At 38.6% G+C, this 21639-nt stretch overlaps 1 protein-coding gene across 1 annotated transcript in view; it reads left to right on the top strand.

The window, feature by feature from the left end:
* Positions 1 to 988: 988 nt before the first annotated feature.
* The window catches only part of SAMD13 (sterile alpha motif domain containing 13), a 53676-nt gene continuing 33025 nt past the window's right edge, over positions 989 to 21639 (top strand). Inside the window, exons 1-3 of the mRNA XM_073896020.1 lie at positions 989 to 1201; positions 14512 to 14713; positions 19474 to 19558. Coding sequence (XP_073752121.1) covers positions 989 to 1201; positions 14512 to 14713; positions 19474 to 19558 — 500 coding nt within the window. The remainder of the gene's footprint in view (positions 1202 to 14511; positions 14714 to 19473; positions 19559 to 21639) is intronic.

The raw sequence follows: 21639 nt of genomic DNA, 5'->3' as shown, positions 1-21639 counted from the left end.
AACTCTCCCTGTCCCTATTGCATGGAAGAAAAAATTTGTTTTGCTCTAGGAAAGAATGAGGCCAAGACAGAGCATCAGTGCTGAGAAATGGAAAGAGAAGGAATCCTGATGATGCTGTTGGGTCTCTGGACATATCTTTTTTTGAGCCCAGCCTTGCCTTTTTTCCTCTCACTCTTATGTACCAGTAAATTCTCTTTTTTTTGCTTGAGATAGTTTGAGTTGGGTTTCTGTAACTTGCAGTCAGAGTGTTCTAACTAATAGAAGTATTCTATAAACATTAAGAGAATAATAGACAGACAAATATAAAAGATGATCACAGTGATTATCAAATGAAAAAAGTCAATTTACAGAACCATATCTGCGGTAGCATTCTATTTGTGTATGTAAAGTGTGTTTTGTGTGTGAATTTTACTTTATTTTATCTTATTTCATTTCATTTTATTTTTGTAAATTCCTAGGAATAACTGGAAAGATACTACACCATTAGCAAGAAGTAAGATTGGGGAATTCTTACAGTCCTAGATGGGTTACTGATAATGGTGCTCTCTTCGGCAGCACATATACTAAAATTGGGTTACTGATAATGGGCATGCATTACCTTCATAATAAAAATACTAAATGTAAAAAGAAAAGGGAAGGAAGTTAGTTCGTCACTGAATGGACCAGATACTTGCCTGCCCCCCAAATCCTTGATTTTCTTGGTGGAGAGAAAAGAGAATTAGAGGCAAAAAATAGAATCGGTTCTGCCGTTACCCAATCAATACTATATTGATTGAGATAGTAAGGCAGGGAGAAACAGACAGACTTAGTTACCTACAACTAAGAGAGTTTGCGTCATAGGAAATGAAATGCTCAGAGCCTAACTGGTCGATGAAAATACAAAAAGAGCTGAAAAGTGACCATTACTCTTTAAGTCTCACAACTTGGGGGTGGGGCAGGTGGGTGTGGGAGGGCAAAGCAGTATCCTCCTCGGGGCTTCTCTGTAGAGATGCCAGTTGGAGATTGGAACCCACGGACTAGAAGACAGAGGGAGCCTCTGCAGGTGCTGAGAACTTGCAGCGTTACCACTTCCTGTTACATGGGCTGCCGAGAAGCCCTCGTTGAAACGGTCACTTTAAAGGGAAGACATGAGAGGAGAGGGGGAGGAGAGGGCTCTTGCGGAAGGATTAAGAGGAGTCAGCAAGTCACGGGAATTAAAAAGGTTAATCCAGAAGCAGAAACTCTCCCTGCCAACTGAGGTGGGATGGACCCCAAGGGGGTGGATTTAATGAATTCTGTTACCTCATTCAAAGGACTCAGAGTAAAGGAGACCCCCATGACCTTGTATATCATTAAGGAAGCAACCTAATATATATATATACACATATATATATATATTTCCTCTGATTCACACTATATATGAGTTTAGAGATTAATATAAAAGAAAGTTAATCTCTCAGTAATTACTCACAAATTTCACAGATTTTGCAAATCTGGCATATAGCAAGGAATCTGAGATGGGTTGGTACTTTAGGGCACATGTACCAGAAAGAACATGAGGTAAAAGGGATTGAGTCAGAGGCAGTATCAGCTTCTATTTTCAGAAAACATCCCCCTTGGACACAAACCAAAAAGGTAGGCGGTGTGTATGCACTTGCACTGAGACCGAGCCCACATCAATCTCTGGTCACAGCTGCACACAGAGATAGCAAAGCTCTATCTCCCTATCTGGGGAACTAAGATAAAGATTGCATGACAACATAGTTCTTCCGCAAAGAAAATTTGCATCTGTGGTCACCCCACCTTTGAGTTAAGACTCTTTCTGGCCTCCCCTCTGATCCGCAGCCTGTATTTCCAAGTTCTTTCTCCACCCAGAAGGCCACTTGCCACACTAACCGCCTCTGGACATACCTACCATTAGAGAGCTCTCCTATTTTAGCAGCTAGATAGAGGCAGAAACCCAACCCAAGCACAAGTATTCTCGGCCTGATTTCAAGTTGGCTTTGTTTTTCTTTCTTTGAAACCTGGATTTATGGCAACCCAGGCCATCCATCCATTCACATCCATCTAACCAGGAAAGTGTCAGCACTAATGACAGGTGCTAGACAGATGGAATCAAATAAGACATTAATGGAACCAGATGTGAGTATGATGCTGCCATTATAATGGCATGACCGTGCTTACTACCTCGATCTCAAAACTTCAGTTTCTTCAACCTTAAAGTGCAGCTAAAGATCAGTACCTTTTGGAGTTGGACTGGCAATTAGAACTGAGGGATGTCACCTGCCTAGAACTGCTCCCTACATAACAGTTATTATTATCATTACAGACGATTGGTGGAGGAGACAACTGAATACACTACAGATTACAAGGTAGTGCCACCTACATAATCAACTACATATCAACTGATTAGCAATCTTAGTTCTATCTGCAACCTTCATGCTCCTTTGCCATGTACCCAACCCAACCACAGGTTCTGGGGATTAGGATGTGGGCATGGGAGGGTATGAATTATTCTGCTATAAGCCTAGGTGTGGAATTGCTGAATAACAAGGTATATGGATTTTCAATTTTGCTTCATAATGCCAAATTATTTTCCAAATTAATCACACCAATTTACACTCACTCCAGCAAAGTAAGAGCTCTGCTTGCTCCACACCTCATTAACGCAGCCTGCTCAGACTTCTAAAATTTTGCCCGTCTGGGGGGTGTAAAACTATATCTCAGAGTTTGGATTTCTATTTTGCTAATATTGAGATTGAATATTTTAATATGTTGATTGGTCACATGGGTTTCCTCTTCTGTGAAATGCCTGCTTTTTCATTTGGTTGCTAGCTTTTTTCTTAAAATTTATAGCAATTCTTTATTCATCTGGATATTAGTATTTTGTCAGTTAAACGTACTACAAATGTTTTCTCCCCATTTATGTTCTGATGAACCAAAGTTTCTACTCTGATTGTGCTTGAATTTCTTCAATATTTTTCTTTACAAATTATATTTTTGTGTCTTTAGAAAATTCTTTCTTATCCTGTTGGCATAAGGGAGGTCTCCTATATTTGCTTCCAAAAATTGTAAAGGTTTTTCTTTCATATTTATGTTCTTAATCCATCTGAAATTGATGTTTTTGGTATGATGTGAGGCAAAGATCTAATTGCATTGTATCTTCCATCACCTGGATAACCAATTGTCCAAGGCCAAATACACTTACCTGTGTGCCATTTACATCATATCAAGTTCCTCATATACCATGTCCATTTGGGGGCTTTCTCTTATATTCTATTAGTCAATTTATTTCTTCTTCTGCCAATATCACAGTTTCTTCATGCATTACCTCTGTAATATATCTCTACATTTGATAAGACAAATCTCTACTACCCTTGTTCCTTTTTGAGAGTGCCTTAGATATTCTTTATCCTCTGTGTTCCCACATATTTTAGACCCAGCTCAATTTCTTCAAAACACCCTGTTGAGATTTTTATTACAACTTCACTGTGACTATACATTATTTGTGGTCGAGTTGAAATCTTTATAATAATGAATACCCCTATTCATGAACATGATATATCTCTGTTTATTTAAACATTCTCTAATGTCTTTCAATAAAGTTATATGATGTTTTCATAAAAATCTTGCACATATTTGATGAGAGTTATTCCCAGGTATATTACATTTTTGTTGTACTTGAAAATGATATATTTTTCAAAGTACGTTTTCTTACTCTTTTTGATGGTAATTGATATTAATCTCATATCTATCAAATTGTATTATTAATTTTAATAATTTTCCATAGATTTTTTATTTTTCTATGTGGCTAATTACATCATCTATTAAGTAACGGTAATTAAAACTTGTTATTCTTTTCCTTTTCTAACTGTGTGGCTAGGACTCCCATTATGTGTTGGCTAGACACAGCATTAGCAGGCATTCTTCTCGTCTTACTGATTTCAAAGGAATGCTTCTAACCTTTCACCAGTGAGTAAAATTGTTGTGAGTCTTTGGAAAATATTTTTTATCAACTCAAGGAACGTAATTTCTATTCCTAGTCGGCTAAGAGTTCTTGTTTGCTTGCTTGTTTGTCTTAAGATGAATATTAAATTTTATACAACAATTTGCAACTCTTGAGATAAGTGTGTGTTTATTCTTCATTAACCTATAATTCGGTGAATTACATTAATCGATTTTTCAAAGGTTAAACTATTCTGTGTTCTAAGGATAAACTCAATTTCTGTATTGCCTAATCATATCTTTCATGCTTTTTGGGATATTTTATCTATTAATTATTGAGAGATACATTTAAATGATTCCCTATAGTGGAGAATTTGACAATTTCTCTTTGTAATTATGTCACATTTCCTTTTATGATATTGAAGCTATGTTATCAGGTATGTAAAAATTGAATCATTTTATTCTCCCAGTGAATTAAGTTTGTTATCATTACTGAAGGATCTCCTTTGTCTATCAAGTTTTTTGCCCTAAGATGTATTTTATATGATATATATATTCCAACTCTTTTTTTTAAGTATTTGCTGAAAATATATTTTTCTATCTTTTTACTTTCAACTCTTCTTTATTTATATTTTAGGCATGTCTCTGATAACCAGCACAGACACAGATTTTGATTTTTTAATCCAATCTCACAATCTCACTTTCAACCGGATGTTTAGTCCATTTACTTTTATTGATACATTTTAATTTATCTCTATCATCAATTTTTATTTTTTTTAAAGATTTTGTTTATTTATTCATGAGACACAGAGAGACATAGAAAGAGAGAGAGAGAGAGAGGCAGGCTCCCTGTGGAGCAGGGAGCCCGATACGGGACTCGATCCTGGAACCCTGAGATCATGACCTGAGCTGAAGGCAGATGCTTAACCGACTGAGCCACCCAGGCGCCCCAATTTTTAAACTTTCTATTTGTTCTGACTTTTCTGTTGTTTGTTTTTCCCTTCTTGCCTTGTTTTAATTGATTCAATTTCTTAATTCCAAAATTTTCCCTCCTCTAGTTTTGGAATTATAAGCTTTATTTTTGTTTGTTAAGTAGTTCCTTTGAAATCAGAATATGTATACTTAACCTAACAGAGTCTGTACTTATTATTTTTATAACCTTCCCAAGTATGTAAGGATGGAACTCCTATCATCACTCTACCTTAAAAGCTATTATTTTTTAATACCACACGTTGTACTTTATTATTTATTATTTGTATTCTCTGTATTGTTCAGGTTTACTCAACCATTTGTCTTTTCCTTTACTCAACATTAGATTTTGTCACTCAGACGTTCCTTCTAGATCAGACGTTCCTTCTTCTTGTTCTTTAAAATGTTTAAAGATATATATATTTTTTTATTTTTAAGTAATCTCTACACCCAACATGGGGCTCAAACTTACAACCCCAAGATCAGGAGTCACACGCTCCACCGACTGAGACATCCAGGCACTCCTCATTTACCTTCCTCTTGAAGACATCCTTAGTTCTTTTATTAAGAGTTTACTGATGTTAAATTTTCTCAGTGTTTGTTGATCTAAACTACCTCTATTTTATCCCCATTTTGAAAAAAATAGTTGTGTTAGAGAAAGTTAGTATTTACTAAATATCTGTGTAATTCTCTTCATTTCTCACTCTCTTTTGTATATGGTGTGGGACTTTGTGACTCATTCTGGTCAAAGGACTGTAACTGGAAGTAACGTGTTTCCCTTCCAGAGAAAGGTAGTTGGAATCTGTGTTCTTCTGTGTTCCTCTTTCCCTCCTGAAATGACCTCATCGCTCATGAAGCTCTGGTGATGGAGCTAGAAAGAGCAGAGCTTTGGTCAGCCTGGGTCCCTGAGTGACTGTGTGGAGCAGGGCACTCTCTGACCTCTCCTTAATGCATAATGCAAGAGATAAACTTTTGTTAAGCCACAGAGGTTTCAGAGTTAATTTGTTACCACAGCATAATCTAACTTATTCTGACAAGCAGTTTTAATGGCTAAATAGTTATTTCAGTTACTATCTCTCAGCACATTTAAAATGTTTTCCCACAATCTTTTGTCTTCCATTTTTGCTGCTCAGAATTCACCTTTCTCAATATCATTCCTTTATTAGTAAACTGTATTTTTGGTTTATGGATAATTTTAATATCTTCTGTCTTTGGTATTCTGAAGTTTTACAACAATGTGATTAGGTGATTATGTGTCTGTGTCTGTTTAAATTTATCTCACTGAGGGTTCTTTGGGTTTTAGAATCTGAGGTTACTATCTTTCATCAGTTCTAAAAATGCCTCATTCATTGGGTCCTCAAATATTGCTTTGTCCTTTCCTGTTTTATCTCCTCTTGAAATTCTGATTAGAGGCATACTGAGCCTTCTCATTCTATCCTCCATGACCCAACCTCTCTGTCGTATTTTCCAGCGATTGTCTTTCTGTGCCTATTCTGTGTAAGGTTTTCTAATCTATGCTTCCCACTCCCTAATTCTCCTGTCAGCTATGGTTTCCTCCATACTCTTAATTCTTCCACTGTGTTTTTAATTTCAATCTTATCATCTTTCATTTCTAGAAGTTCTATTTTGTTCTTTTTCAAATGTGATGGATATTTTTATATTCTCTTTCTCCTTCCTCACATTTTTATTTCCCTTAAAATTTATCTTACCATGTTAAACATTCATTTTACTTTTAAATTTATCCATGCATTTAACAAATGATTTATATATTTTATCACTTACGTTAAGTGCTTCAGAGTAAGTGCTCCACCTATTTTTATTTAGTGTTTTTATTACTTCAAATTGCTTAAACTTTAGGATATAAGAAACTTAACACTGGATCCTTCCCTGTTCCTAGATATCTAATTCTGTGTCCAGCTGTCACTCTGGGCACACATCTCACTATATAACATCCATTACTCTAGGTAAACCAATCACCCTACAACTGCTGATAAGTGTGTCTTTCTTCTGCCACTGAGTCAGCCTCCAATTGGTCATGTCTCTACTGCAAACTTCATGATTTTAATTCAGGAGTTTATGATTATTTCTAAATCTCAAGATCTACCCCCTCCTTTCCATATCTCTAGACTGCTGCTGTGTTTTGGAGAATGTCCAAAAATTTGACCTTTCGATAAGGGGATGAGGCTGCACAAACTTTTGCTTCTTAGTACCATCTGCCTGGGAATAAAAATCTCTGGACAGGAAGAAATAAGAAAGGAAGGAAGACATTTTTGGGGAAGTCTATACATACATCCTTCCCACTATGGAGAACATGAGGGCAGGTATCCTGTATTCCAGTGATGAGTTTTCAATAATTAGAGGTAGTTTCAACAACAATTTGATCTACTATTTACTCATTGTTATAAATCCTGGCTTATCAAGTATACTAAAATTATCCTGCATTTTCTAACTGATCTATGGCTTGTGATCCTGTGTCAGTCCAATTCTTACAGTAAGGGAAAGGTATTACATTTTGTAAACTTTCTAGACTAAATTGTCTCAGCAATGTTTATTTATTTCATGTGATAAAACAGATCCCACATTGTTAAAAAAAATACAAAAAAAAACCGGAATTGGTTTTCAAGTGTACACTTGACGCTTCATACATGTAGGTGTGATGGCCAGCGTTCCAGGTGTGAATTTTAGGTATAACAATGTTCACCAGGAACATTTACTTTACCAATATTTATAGGTTTATCATTTAAAGCATATGGATTCATCCTCAATATCAGAACACAAGACCTCCTTTAGTCCCTTAATAAACTCTCTACTGTCCAACACCAAATGTCAATATCCAATATCAAAGTGGCCAATATCAAATCTTGGTTGGGAGAACTAATGTTTATAAAACACTGTTGAATGAAATGCAGTCCATCTGTATTAGTGTCCTAAGACTGCCGTAATAAAGTACCACAAACTGGGTGCCTTAAAACAACAGAAATGTATGCTCTCATAGTCTGGAAGCCAGAGTCTGAATCAAGGTTTTGGCAGAACCAACCTCCCTCTGACACATCCACGGAAGGGTCCTTCCTTGCCTCTTCCAGCTTCTTGGAGCCCCAGGTGTCCCTTAGCTTGAGGCAGCACAATTCCAGTCTTTCCCTTCATCTTCCCTCTATGATTCTGTCTTCACATAGCACCTTCCTCTCTATGTCTCACTTCTTCTTACAGGAATACCTTTTACTCCAGTACAACCGCATCCTAACTAATTATACTCATAATGATTCTATTTCCAAATAAGCTTACATTCTAAGGTACTGGGGATTAGGACTTCAACATATCTTTTTGGAGGATACATTTCAACCCAGTTACATTATTTATTCCTCCAAAGAGAAGATTTTATCTTCCAAATAGGCTTGGATCCCACTATATTTCAACCACAGGAATTTGTCTTCTCTGGACTACATGTAGATGCCAGGTTTCCACCTTTCATTAAACAATACTATAAGAAATAGCTTAATGAATGCCACTATTGTATTTACTAATCAAATTCATTAACAACCCTGCCCCCTTTTATTTTTTTTCAGAACCAAACATTACAAAAATTTTCCCCCTGAATAACTCAAACACTTTCATTTAGAGTCAATGAAAACCATATATTGAAGTACGTGTTTTTTTTTCTTTTTTCTTTTTTCAATTATGTGTTTTTTCTTGCTTTGGTTGCCAGGAAGCTTAAAAATTCAGCCATAATTTAATTTTAACAACTTTGTAGGATGCTGCAGCTTCATACCTTCATTTTTATTTCGACCTGTGGTATTGATATTTTATTTTCATTTGAATATTGAGTAGTTTTTAAAATTGCTTCTTATATTATTATGAGTCACTTGAATACTTTGTTTAAAAATATTAGTAATAAGTAAGGGGGAAAAAAAAGAAATAAGTAAATCTCTCTCTCTCTCCTTCTCCCCCTCCCCCCCTTTCTTTCTCCCTGTCTCTTCTATTTACAGCAGATTTTCCTCCTGTCCCAGCTTATCCATCACTCAATGACTGATCAAAGACTATGAACCATCAACATTCAGTACCCTGGTTTACATTTTAGGTGGATGATTCAAACAGTACACAGGTAAACAGGGAAGGGGAGGCAAGATACTCACTTTATTCTTGAGCAAATCAACGAGATCTCACTGACTTCCTTCAAAGATTAAGAAAAAAAATAGCACAGGACCCATGCAACAGTAAAAATAAAAGAAATCTGGAAAAGCAGAGGAAATAAGTAGAAAAAATTAAATCCCTGAAAATCACACTGAAAGCATCAAGGAGTAGAATTTAAACTGAAGAAAATTGGGACATGGAGGGCAAGCTATTGAAAAAAAAAATCACGTAGAATTTAGTGGAAAATGACACAGAATGAAAGTGACGAGGGGGAAGATGAAAGAGGCAGAAAACAAGTAAGAGAAAACTGACAAGAATGACTGCAATCTTTGAAGCTGTGAATGAATACATGGAATCAAAAAAATTTACATAATAGAAGAATTTTCTGAAATAAAAAAGATCTTAAAATTACATTTTGAAAGGGCTCACCACATTCCAAGAAAATTTAATAAAAGCTTTTTTCTGGAAACCTCAAGGACCGTAAAAAAAAAAAAAATCCTATGGTCACCTAGGCTGAAGGAAAAATGTCATCCTCAAAAATGAAGAAAACAGACAATATTAGATACCAGAAGAAAATGGAAGAGTGGTTAATGAATATTAAAGGAAAAAAATTTTCTATACCTGGTCTAACCTTTCATATGTAATGGTAAGAAAAAGAAAATCTCAAATACATAAGAGCTCAAGAAACATAACATTTATGAACTTCTGAAGAATTTATCAGAGGAAAAAAAATCAAGACAATGGACAGATGAGTAACAATAATGAATTCACAAATGAGAAAGTCATGAGGTAGAAAAGGTTTGGTGTTGAGCTTTGAATCTCTTTGTACATAAAATTATATTTAAGTAACTAGAATCCTAAGTCATAAAATGAAATATAATTGCTATAATGCTTAAAAGAAAAATTACATAATATAAAGAATAATATTTTGATGATAATAGGGACAAGAATCATATTTGCTCTGAAAACTAACATAAAGGGGGAGGGCAGGGAGAAGAAAATAGTCTAAGTAGATTAAGTTCATCATCTTTCACCATCATTTCATTTTAAGGTGAACTGAGAAATATAAATATAAACATATTATTTAATACACTTTACAACTTCCAAATTGCTACAGTGTGGTCGGTGACCTTCTAAAGTGGCTCCCAATGCTCCCCAACTCCTGGTATCATGCCTTTATGTGTAGGCTAGACATAATGACTTGTCTCTAACAAAGAGAATGTGGCAAACTGATGGATTTCACTTCTGAAGTTGAGCTTTGAAAGACTGTGATTTCTGTCTTGCTTACACCCTTTCTCCACCTCTTCTCCCACACTTTCTTTGATTAAGCCAGCTGCCATGTTGTGAGTTGCCCTATGGAGAGGCCCACGTGACAGGAAACTGAGGCTCTCTAGGGCCCATGAGGAACTAAATCCTGTCAACAACCATGTAGGGAAGCTTGAAAGCGGATCCTCCCCAACTGGAGCCCTCAGATGAGAATGGTGCCCAGTACAACACCTGTGAAAACCAAACAGTACAAAACCCTGAAGCAGAGGACTCAGCTAAGCCATGCCAGGATTCCTGACACACAGAAAGTACAAGGTAAACGAGTGTGCTGCTTTAAGCTGCTAGGGTCGGGGGTAGCTTGTTACATAGCAAGAGATAACTAATACACAGAAGAAGATAAAAACAAAAACAAAACAAAATAAAAACAAAGAAAATAGAACATAAAGCAAAAGAGAAAACAAAGAAACAATAAGCATTCAAAAAATAAACAGACATAACAGATCAAGTTAGAGATATCTAAGTAATATAATTTCAAGTAGGATAGAATAAACCGTTTTTAAAAAATGATTGAATGGGACAAAGAGAGACACTTTATAATGGCAAAGGATATACAACTCACAATGAAGTTATTATTGCTAGTATGAATCTTCATATATCAAAGAATAGAGCATTAAAACACATAAAGGAAAACGTCAAGAAATAAAAAAATAAATAAAAGAAATGTTAGGAGACTTCTCCCAAAATCTCCTTCCCGCAAGTCTCCAAACATCCCCTAATCTGTCTCCATGTTCCAGCCCTCCCCAGCCCCTGAAACTCTTCCACCGAGTCCTCTGGAATTTGTGATTCTTCTCCCACATCAGTTTTCATCGTTACCCCTCTGGTTCAAGCCACTATTACTTCTTTGCCCAGGTTACCGCAATAGCTCCTTGCCTATTCAGCTTCCGCCACTGCTCTCTATGATCTCTTCTAGATAGAGCAGCCAGGATAATCCTTCCAAAATATGCCTGACCATGTCACTCCTCTGCTCTAAACTCTCTGGAAGCTGCCCGTTTCATTCAGCATGTAAGCTGAAGTCCCTACAACACCCTACAAGCCCTACATCGCCTGTCCCAACCCAGTGGTCACCCTCGGTCCTCCTCCCTCTCACCCCGGCTCTCTCCAGTCCAGCCACGCTGACATCCTGGCTGTTTCTTGAAAACTCCAGCCACACACTCACCTTGTGGCCTATGCCTAACTGTTTTCTCTCTCTGGAATGTTCTTCTCTCAGAAATCCACGCGGTAATTCCCTTACCAACTCCAAATCTTTTCTTGAATGTCACCTTCTCAATAAAATTTATCCTGATCACTATATTTAACCTTTCAACCTACACTCTCCTGTCTTCCCAATCTCCTTTATCCTACTTTATTTCTTCAAAACACTTTCTAATATGCCATAGAATTTACTTATTTAGTTTATGTTTATTATTTATTGTCTGTCTCTTCCCACATTCACGTTAGAGTATAAGCTCCATAAGGGCAGTAAACATCTCCTGTTTCATTTATTTATGTAGCTCAAGTATCTAGAAAGGTGCCTAGTACATAGTGGGCACTCAAAAGATATTTGTTAACTGACTGAATACATGATTCTCAGCCTTGTCAGACCTAATGCCTCTTTTCACAACAAATATGGGGCAATCCACTCTTTAACATTGTGAAAGGAAAGTCGTAAACTACCTACACATATAATTTTTTTAAAAAATTCAAAGTGATGCCTTAACTGTAATATAAAGGAAAAAGTAAATGTGTGATTCATTACGGAACTGCTCAGGCATCCCTAAACTACTTTTAGTAGTTTACTAAAACTGCTTACAATGAAGCAATCAGATGCTTGATTCACCTGTAGAATCATCGTGAAATGGACAGCCATAAAATCAACTGTATTGGTGATTTGAATTCCAAACACTGTATTGCCATTATATGTACTGCATTCTAGGAAAAGTCAATACATCTTAAAACTGTGTGAAAAACACTTTATGTTTATATATAAAAGAGATTCTAGGCTCCGATAAATATAAATAGGTTTTTGATCTACACGAATGGACAGTAGAATAGTCGTCACACAGCATGTAGGAAATTCTTTGCTATGGCGTACTAGCCTGGGCACTGCAAGATATCTAGCATCTTTTGGCCCCACCAACTACATTCCAGTAGTTCTCCCCAGTCCCTGGGACAAGGAAAATCACTCTGGTAAATTTCCAAAACAACTCCCGGAGGTAGATCCATCCCAACAGACTGGTTCTGTAAATCCAGTAGCCTGCTTTTCTATTGTCACTGGCTACCTCTCTATAGCATTTGACCTGTTAATGAGCTCCTCTTCACTTCTCCTTCCTTCCTTGACTTCCGAGTCACGGCCCTCCTGCAGCTTTCCCAATTTCACTTCCGCCGTTCCTGCCAGGTGTCATTGACTCTTTACCTCCCCTTGCCCATCTCCGTTGACCTTCCTTAAAAAAAAAAAAAAAAAAAAAGGGATTTATTTATTTGAGAGAAAGAGAGAGCAGGGGGAGGGGCAGAGTGAAAGGGAGAGAGAATCTCAAGCAGACTCCCTGCTGAGCACGGAGTGCCAGGCAGGGCTTATCTCACAACCCTGAGATCATGACCTGAGCCGAAAGCAAGAGTCCGATGCCTAACCGACTAAGCCACCCAGATGCCCCTGCCCTTCCTTTTCCCACTCCACATGATCTTCAACTCCCTCTCCTAAGGAATTGACTCTCAAAGTTCTGTTTCTACACAGGATACCCAAATCCACACTTCCAACTGACACTCTGTCATTCATACACAGAAAGCCTGAAGTTATACATGTCCAAAATCAAACTAGTCATCTTCCTCTAAAACCTATTATTCCATCCGTTGTACCTATCATCCATTTAGGCAATCTAGAAATGACAATCATCTTTGTTCCCTAGTCCTCACTGCCACATCCAGCTGACTGCACTGCTCTCTGTCGATTTTGCCTTGGAAGTGTCTCATACCTGTTTCCTTTCTTTTACTGTAGTTCAAGTTCTCATTACCTGTAACTTAAAATACTGTCACAGCCCCCTAACTGTACTTCTACTCCAATTTATCTTTTGATATTTCCACAAAAGGAGGTAATAACAGTATTTATTAGTATTTATAAATAATATTTATATTTAGTATAGTGGTGATCGAGTACTCATTATATGCCAGCCACTATACTAAATGCTTCCCATCTCTTTTAATCTGCACAACCACATCATAAAGTAGGAATTATTATTATTGAAATTTTCAAGATAGGAAAAAGAGGTTTGGGGAAGTTAAATAACTTACCCAAGGTCATAGAGCTAGCTCCGAAGTGACACCAGGATCCCAGCTCCATCTGGCTTCTAAAATCCCTGTTGTTTTTGCCTTTTTTTTTTTTTGATATAACTTTTTCATATTGCCTCTAGTCTCATCACAACCTTCTATTCAGTCTCTACATTTTTCCCACCTGCCATTTCCTTCCTTATCCATCTACCACTTTTCCATATTGCTTCTAGACTGATGACAATCTTCCATTCTGTCTCTATCCTTCCCAGTCCATTCTTCCAATCCATAGGTTCTTTGGTTCTACTTATCTCCTTACTTTGTAAGGATTTATTCATCAGCTATTTCAAGAGAGGCCTTCACAGCAGGTTCCTCTTCTTTCGCTGCGCCCACATCTGCCCTCCTTCTCCGCATTCTCTTCCCAGCTGCTCAGAGCAGGGTTAGAAAAGGGAATGAATAAAGCGGATACAAAAAACTCCCTGCATCTTAAGTTCTTCTCTGCCTAACTCAGTGTTGTTTTATGGTTCCAACATAATGAACCAAATAAAAGGTGTTCTGTAAACTGTAGAGTGCTCTACAAATGTAAAGTGCTGTTATACATTCACCCTACCTTTGCATGCCCCGGGCTTCAACTGAGTTACTCTGTGAACGTCAGCAAAGGTGTTCCAAGTAGAGAACGCCACGTTCGCCTTCGGAGTTAAGGAAGAGTAAGGTCCCAAATAATATGAATTTGGCTCGGGAAATGTCTACTTTGTCGTTATTGCCCAAACCCAGCTTAAAACTTCATCAGGACGTGAGCAAGACAGGGCGATAATGGTATTGGCCTGAAACCCCCCAATTTAAAACTCTCTCTCGGAATGTTCCCCTCCCCCCAGCTCCCTGGAGGTTTTAAGCTGTTGCAAATGTCTTCCCCGACTTTCACAGGGCCCCCTCCCTGTGCCCTCCCTTCCTGACCTCTCCGCTTCCTGGTGGCCCCAGCCCTCGGACCCCCGCCCCGCCCGCCGGCGGAGGACTACAAGTCCCGGCGTGCCGCGCGCCCGCCCGGCCGGCTGCACCAGGGCTGGGCGCGTGGCGGCCGCCGAGCTCTGCGCGGGGGAAAGCCTCCCGGCGCCGGCCGTGCGGGGAGGTAAGTGATACGCTGGTGCTGCGAGGGCACTGGGAACGCGGCCACCCTCTCCCCTCTCCAGGATGAAAGGAAACGAAGAAAACCACAATAAAAATCGCCCTGCCCTCCCTCGTCTCTGCTGTGTCCGGTGCTCCTGCAGCTTGTTGCACCCACGAGCGTGGAATCTGTCACTCTGGAGTGGAACTGGGGGCAGAAGCGTGCCTGGCTCCGCGGAGAGCTGCGGCCCGCCGGGGCTGCGGGGCAGAGCTCGCAGGATGGGACCGGGTAGTGGCACGGCTCTGCTGAGCGCCCAGCGAGCGCCACACCCCCACACTCCCTTTCCACAGACGGGCTCCCCGGGGAGCCCCCAAACTCAAAGACGAACGGTTTCTTCTTGAAAGTCTTAGAAACTTTCCCCTCTTGTCGCCGGTGCCACCAGCGAGTCGTTTGTCTATCGGACGGCGCCGCTCTTCCAAGAGGCTTCCTGGCGTCCCCTCTCCTGCCCTCAGTCTTGCCCCACCGCTCGCTCTCCAGGCCGCTCCTCCCTCTCCCCCGAGACGCCCTTAGGGACGCGGTGCGCTTGGCCCTGCCCTCCGGCGACCTGTCGAGATTTCTTCTGCAGCCACGTGGACCCAGGTCTGCACTCTGCGATGTGGGCTGGACACTCCTGCGGGCCGATTCCTTGACGGGAGGCAGGGCGAGTGGTTCCTTTGGGACAGCGCTGGGTCTCGGGGTGGGGGCTGGGGTGGGGGGAGATGAGTGCTGATCAATAAAAGAAGCCCGGTCGGAGGCACCAGTTTCCCACCCTTGCTGATTCATCTCCCCTCCTGAGCCCATTCCCAGGTGTGCCTGAAAGTTCTGCTTCAGAATCCCAACACGAGGATCTTCCGAGTTATTCTAACATTCTGTAATATCCTGGATCAGAAGATCTTCCTTGTCTGCATCTCTCTCACCCTACACTTAACACACTCCAAACACTCGCCCATAAAAACACACTATGCACACTACACCCTCTACACACGCCACAAACACAGAGCATACACATTACACACAGCATGCACATTACATTCATCACGTAAACATACATACACACACTTCGTTTGTGCTACAAGGCTACACACACATACCATATACAACATACATACACATTTTTATTAGCAGAGGGTTAAATCAGTTTGTTGGAGAGAGGAGGAAGTGGGTGAGTACTAGTATATATACTTATACCCACAAATGTCAATTTATTCCAAAGTTAGAAACTAGATAAGTGAAACCTGCTGTTGTTAGAATTTAGAATGCTTTCTTGACTCCTTTTTGTTTTTCTTCCATAAAATGGGATTGATTTCCTACATCACCTTCTGAAACCCTACTCTTATCTAACAAGCAAACTTTTGATCACAGCAGGGGAGAGAGAAGATGTCCTCTAGGCATAGGAAGAAAATCTTGGAGAAACTTCACAGAAACCTTCCTACTCTAGGGATGTCTAAGGAAAAGTTAGGTGTAACTACATTTTCTTTGCCTCTCCTTCCAAGATTCAGAGCTGAACTGATTTTGTTCTGAGCAATGGCATGACAGTGCTGTTGAGACACCTTTCCCAAACCCCCCACTTCCCCCCAGGACTCACAGCCCAGCCCGTTTGAATTTAGTTGGAGTACATTTCAGGAATTTCAGATCAAGTCCCAAAACATTATGAAATCTATTGGTGAAAGGGCTCTCTATCTCCAGAAGAGTTCATCATTTTCATCAGTGGTGATAAGACTCACCTGTTTGACTGGACTCAAAAAATGGTCCTTAAAAATAAATTAACACTTAGAATTTGTCCCCAAATTATTGTTGTTGTTATTATTATTTTTAGAATTTGTCCCTAAATTATTGTTTGCTTTTTCAAAGGAGCAATGATGAAGATGGGCAGAGAGAGCATTTGAAATCTTTATCAGTGATGATCTTTCATGAAGTTGAACATTTCTAATATTCTTGGGATGAATAAGGGAAAGAAATTTTGACTTTGAAATTCAGGTTGCAAATTTAGATTATAGTTTCTGATCTTCTAGGGCCCTTAAAAATTACTAAAGAAAAGGGAGACCTGCCGCTTTCTCCTCAATTCTTCCTGAATTCTACACAGTCATATAGCAAAGGTGATTTTTTTTTTCCCTAGGATCCTTCTTGGGAACCTGTATTCTCTGCCCTATCTTGAATGGTTTAGTTGGCATCTTGACCTAAAAGTGTCCAAATATTGTTTATTTCGATGACAGCTATGCATGCTTCCTGTGTATCTATGGCATATTTGTGGAATGGGAATGTTTCCCTTCAGCCGTGGTTCCCAGCCAAGCAAGGGAACTGTGAGATTGACCAGAGTAACTTAAAAGATCATGCCTAGTACTCTCTATGCCACCTTCCCATTTCCTGAACGGTAGGAGATACTATGAGTTTGGGGGTTGGCATAGTATCTTCTTTTTCATGTGTAACTAATATAGGACCTGGTGCTCATGGATAGTGTTAGTTAAATTTGTTGAATTATGCTTTGTGTGCAACTGGGATAAACAGTTAAGATTAAAACTCCCAGAACTAATTGTTTTTGTAGAATGAGATTTGTTTCATTTTGAATTTTGGCTGACTTCATCTGGTAGGTTGAATGCCAAAATAAAAGAATGTAGGTGTTCTCAAAAGATCTGGTCATCCACTTTTCATCCTCTGAAATATGTTACTTCCTGCATAATGAAGAAAAGGATTTTCTGCTGGGCAGTGCTTTCCTTATTCTTAAAGAGATTACTTAAAAAAAAAAAAAAAAAAAAAAGAAGCCAGCCCTGGGAACTTTGTCCATGAGTCTCCGTTAGGAAGAAAGAGTAACACAGGACTACAGCTTCTGAGTATTCACTGGTTATAGCCAATGGTTCCTTCTCTTATTTTCTCTTGTTTTTTTCTCCCATGGGGGAGAAAAATAGTTTTCAAAACATGACATTCCTCTTCAGAACAAGAGCAAGGATCTATCATGCAGCAACAATGCAGGGGAAGGAGAAAAATAAGAGGCTATTGATACCGCTTGTTTTTCTTTACAAGACAGGTGCAGGGAGAATTCTGCGGTTCTTGGACTCCTGATTCATTCACTTCCACTAATTGTGCTGAAGGTAGTTAGCAAAAGTGAACAGGCACACTGTAGCTTTAAAAAGTCAGCCATGAACCAGAAGGCAGTTGGTGCAGCTTGTGTGTGATTCCTAACGTCATGTTGGCTGAGAGCCAGCCTGGTTTTATTTCACTGTGTCAAATTGTACCTCCTTATTGAATTCCTTTGCCAGCCTACTTTGTGAAAGAAAACATTGGGGTTTCTTTGGCTGTTCTTGATAAGCCTATAAAAAATGACATGTTTTAGTTGCTTCTAGGTAGGTTTTCTTTTTACTCTTCCACAAAAAAGATAATAATAATAATAATAATAAGACAATGTAGTATGGTGTTACAGAGTATCATTGTGAGTGTTTTGTTTTTATCTGAGATGCTTAGAAAATGGTGAATGTGTAACAGTTTCCAACTGAAGTGAAATCATTCTTTTGGCATGGAGCTGCAGCACTATCTTCTGTCTACTCTGTAACGGTGTGTGAATGTATGTTAATATCTATATGTATATTAAATGTTGGATTTCTCTATGAATGATCTAAGTGGTTTAGCAACTGGAAGTTTGTGTGTGTGTGTGTGTGCGTGCGCGTGTGTGTATGTATGTGTGTATATCAGGAGTGAAGATTATCCCACACTTAACAGTATTATTTGTTAATCATCTACTTCTCGAACAGTGATAAAATCTTGTGACTATACTAAATGATGCACTTGTCATGTCAGAGTAATCCCTAGAGAAGGAGTGCCGAAGTATAAAGTAATCTGAGAGGAAATGTATTTAATTTATGGCTTCGGCTATAGAACAAGCACGTTTCAGAACTAGTTTTTTTAAAGCAGTTTTGTTCATAGCTTTTTCATCTTGCTAATTGCATATTAATTGTGGAGGGTTTTAATTTTTTTCACTGTCCTCATCCTACTAAACAAAAAGACAAAGTGATGGATGCTACTATATCTCCTTGGATGTTTTGGTGATTTTTACCTAAATCTAATGAGCTGCCTCCCCTCTCTTACACACACACACACACACGCACACACACACACACACCCACACCAGCACCACCTTTCTGTGCTAAGGGCTATCTGACATTTTTGTGAGCTTCCAGCTTTACCACAGCATGGCCATCTCACAGACTGGTTTTAAGGCTTTCGTTGAGAATATGTGAGGTAGGGGAATACTTGCTGACAAAAGCTTTCAGTGCTCTTTTGCATTGCAATGAAAAAATAGAAGGTTTGTGAGTGGACCCCCCAAAAAATGCAATTAAAAAAAAAAGAAAAAGAAATCATAGCCCGTGGTCTGAAGGGGCAGGAAAAGGGGGATTGTTTTTCTCGACTTTGACTCATTTACGAGTTGCAGCGTCTTAAGTGAGAGCTTGGCACCCAGGGGAAGCTGTGCCAGTTCACACAGCACTTGTTTTGAACGAGGATTCAATTTCATTTGCAAATGCTTATTGTCAAGGCAGGGAGTGCCAGTACAGATGAAAGCACCCCAATCCGTCTCCTCCAGTTCTTTAGGTTTAATCACATCTCTCCAATCACCGAGGGAACTGGAGGTTTAAACAAACATATGTGAACTGGTGTGAAGCTCTAAAAGGTACCATTATGGGGTTTCCGATTCAGAATATATATTCTTCTCTCACTTTCTAAGAATTAAACACAAGCTTTTCTCCCTTATTGATTAGTTGCTGAAGTAAAGGAACCCTGCAGTCTTCCCATGCTATCTGTTGACATGGAAAACAAGGAAAATGGCTCTGTCGGTGTAAAAAAGTAAGTGAAACTGGCTTGTGAGTTCTGCTTCTGCAAACAACAGAGGGACTTGGTTTCTATTTTTATACTTCTTGCTTATCTACTACAGTACACTGTTTGGGGGTGATTTTGTGTCCCCCCCAACCCCAGTTGCCTTTTTCTTTATTCCATTTCTAAGACAGAGATGACTCAGGCATCAAACTGTGCATAAAGGGTTAGGGTGTCAGGCTTTGGAACAGGGACCGTGGAGGATCTCAGCCCCGCATTCTGTATATTGAAACAAAACACTGAGCAAACAGACTCTGCCTTCCAAGTCCATAGGCTATAAGGGTGGGGGCAGAACAGAGAATTCCAGTCCTTTTAAATAAAATCACCTCTATCAAAACTGAGACCTGTAGTAAAGGAGAGAAAAAAGCTTTAGTTAGAATATGAAGTTGAACAACTCTGTCCTACTAATTTTATGAACTGATCCTTGAATGTGAAACATTTCAGTACATAACATAGTGTTCTGTTTTCATGTCTGTTCTCACATTTGAAACTTTGTTGTGAGTTATATGCTTGATTCTTTTAAAAAGGAAAATTTAGTTGCATTATGTAGCATATTCTGAAACATGCTACATATTTCAGGGTAACTCATAAGATATCTGTGAGTATATGAAAAATATGTATGTCCCTATTTAGATGTTATTTTGAAGCTATAACTACTTTGACTACCAGGAGAAAGTAAGTTCCAAGAGAGTGTTATCTTCCATTTTTCCATGTCATTTAGTTTAAAACTGCCCTCAATTTGAGCTTTGGAGAAAACTAATTAAATATAATCCACAGAAGTTATGATATCTAAATGAGGAAACAGTGTGCTACATGTTTGTGAGTATAGGGTATATTTTGTTTCACAGAAAAGTTACATTAAGATAAACTTAATAAAACTGCTTTTAAAGATTCTCCTGTAATGTATATATATCAATGCCATGCTGGCATGCTTATCCCGTTCTTGAAGTTTAGGGTAGGTAAATGTAGGAGAAATAAAAAAACAGATGCACTCTCCGCGCCCCCCCACCATGAGTTAGATCAGTGCTTTCCAGTAAGTAGTACTTTGAACAGTGATGGAAATGTTCTTCACTTGCGCTATCCAAAATGGTAGCCACTGGCCACATGTGGCTGTTTAAAATTTGAAATGTGCCTAGTGTAAACTGATTAATTGAACTTTTAATTTTAAGCAATTTTAAAAGTTAACAGCTTTGTTGAAATATAATTGACATATAATAAACTGCATGTGTTTAAAGTATAAAATTTGTAAGTTTGGGTATTTGTACACACCCGTGGAACCATTACCACAATTAAGATAACCCCCCAAATTGCCTTATAACCCATTATAATCTCTCCCTCCTGTCCTTCCCTGCCGCCATATCCCCAGGCAACCACTAATATGCTGTCACTATAGATTAGTTTACTTTTTCTACAATTTTATATAAATGGAATTATTAAGAATGTACTCTTTTGAGGGAAGTGTGGGGGTGTGGTTTCTTTTACCCAGCATAATTAATTTAGGATTCACCCATGTTATAGTGTCTATCAATAGTTCATTACTTTTTATTACTGAGTAATATTTCATTATATGGATATACAACAGTTTGTTCACTGTTTATCCATCCACTTGCTGATAGACATTTGGGTTGTTTCCATTTTTTAGGTATTACAAATAAAGCTACTTTTACCATTTGTGTACAGGTCTATGTGTGGACATATCCTTTCATTTTTCTTGGATATATAGGAATGGAATGGCTGGGCTATCTGGAAGGTGTATATTTAACTTTTAAGAAACTTACAAACTATTTTCTCAACTGGTTGTCATTTTACATTCCCACCAGCAATGTGTAAACATTCCAGTTGTTCTATATCCTCATGAACTCAGTATGATCAGTTTTTTTCATATTTGATAATTATATTCGCTATAGTTTGCATTTTCATTTCCCTAATGACTAAAGATGTTGAGCATCTTTTCATGTGCTTATTTGCCATCCATACATCTCTTAAGTAAAATATGGTCCAAATCTTTTGCCCATCTTTTTCTTTATTTATATATTATTTTGTAGACAATTTTC

Source organism: Callorhinus ursinus, unplaced genomic scaffold, assembly GCF_003265705.2.
Source record: "Callorhinus ursinus isolate GAN/ISIS: 27379988/994484 unplaced genomic scaffold, GSC_fseal_2.0 scaffold9, whole genome shotgun sequence".
Taxonomy (NCBI): Eukaryota; Metazoa; Chordata; class Mammalia; order Carnivora; family Otariidae; genus Callorhinus; species Callorhinus ursinus.
This window is presented reverse-complemented; position numbering and strand designations above follow the sequence as displayed.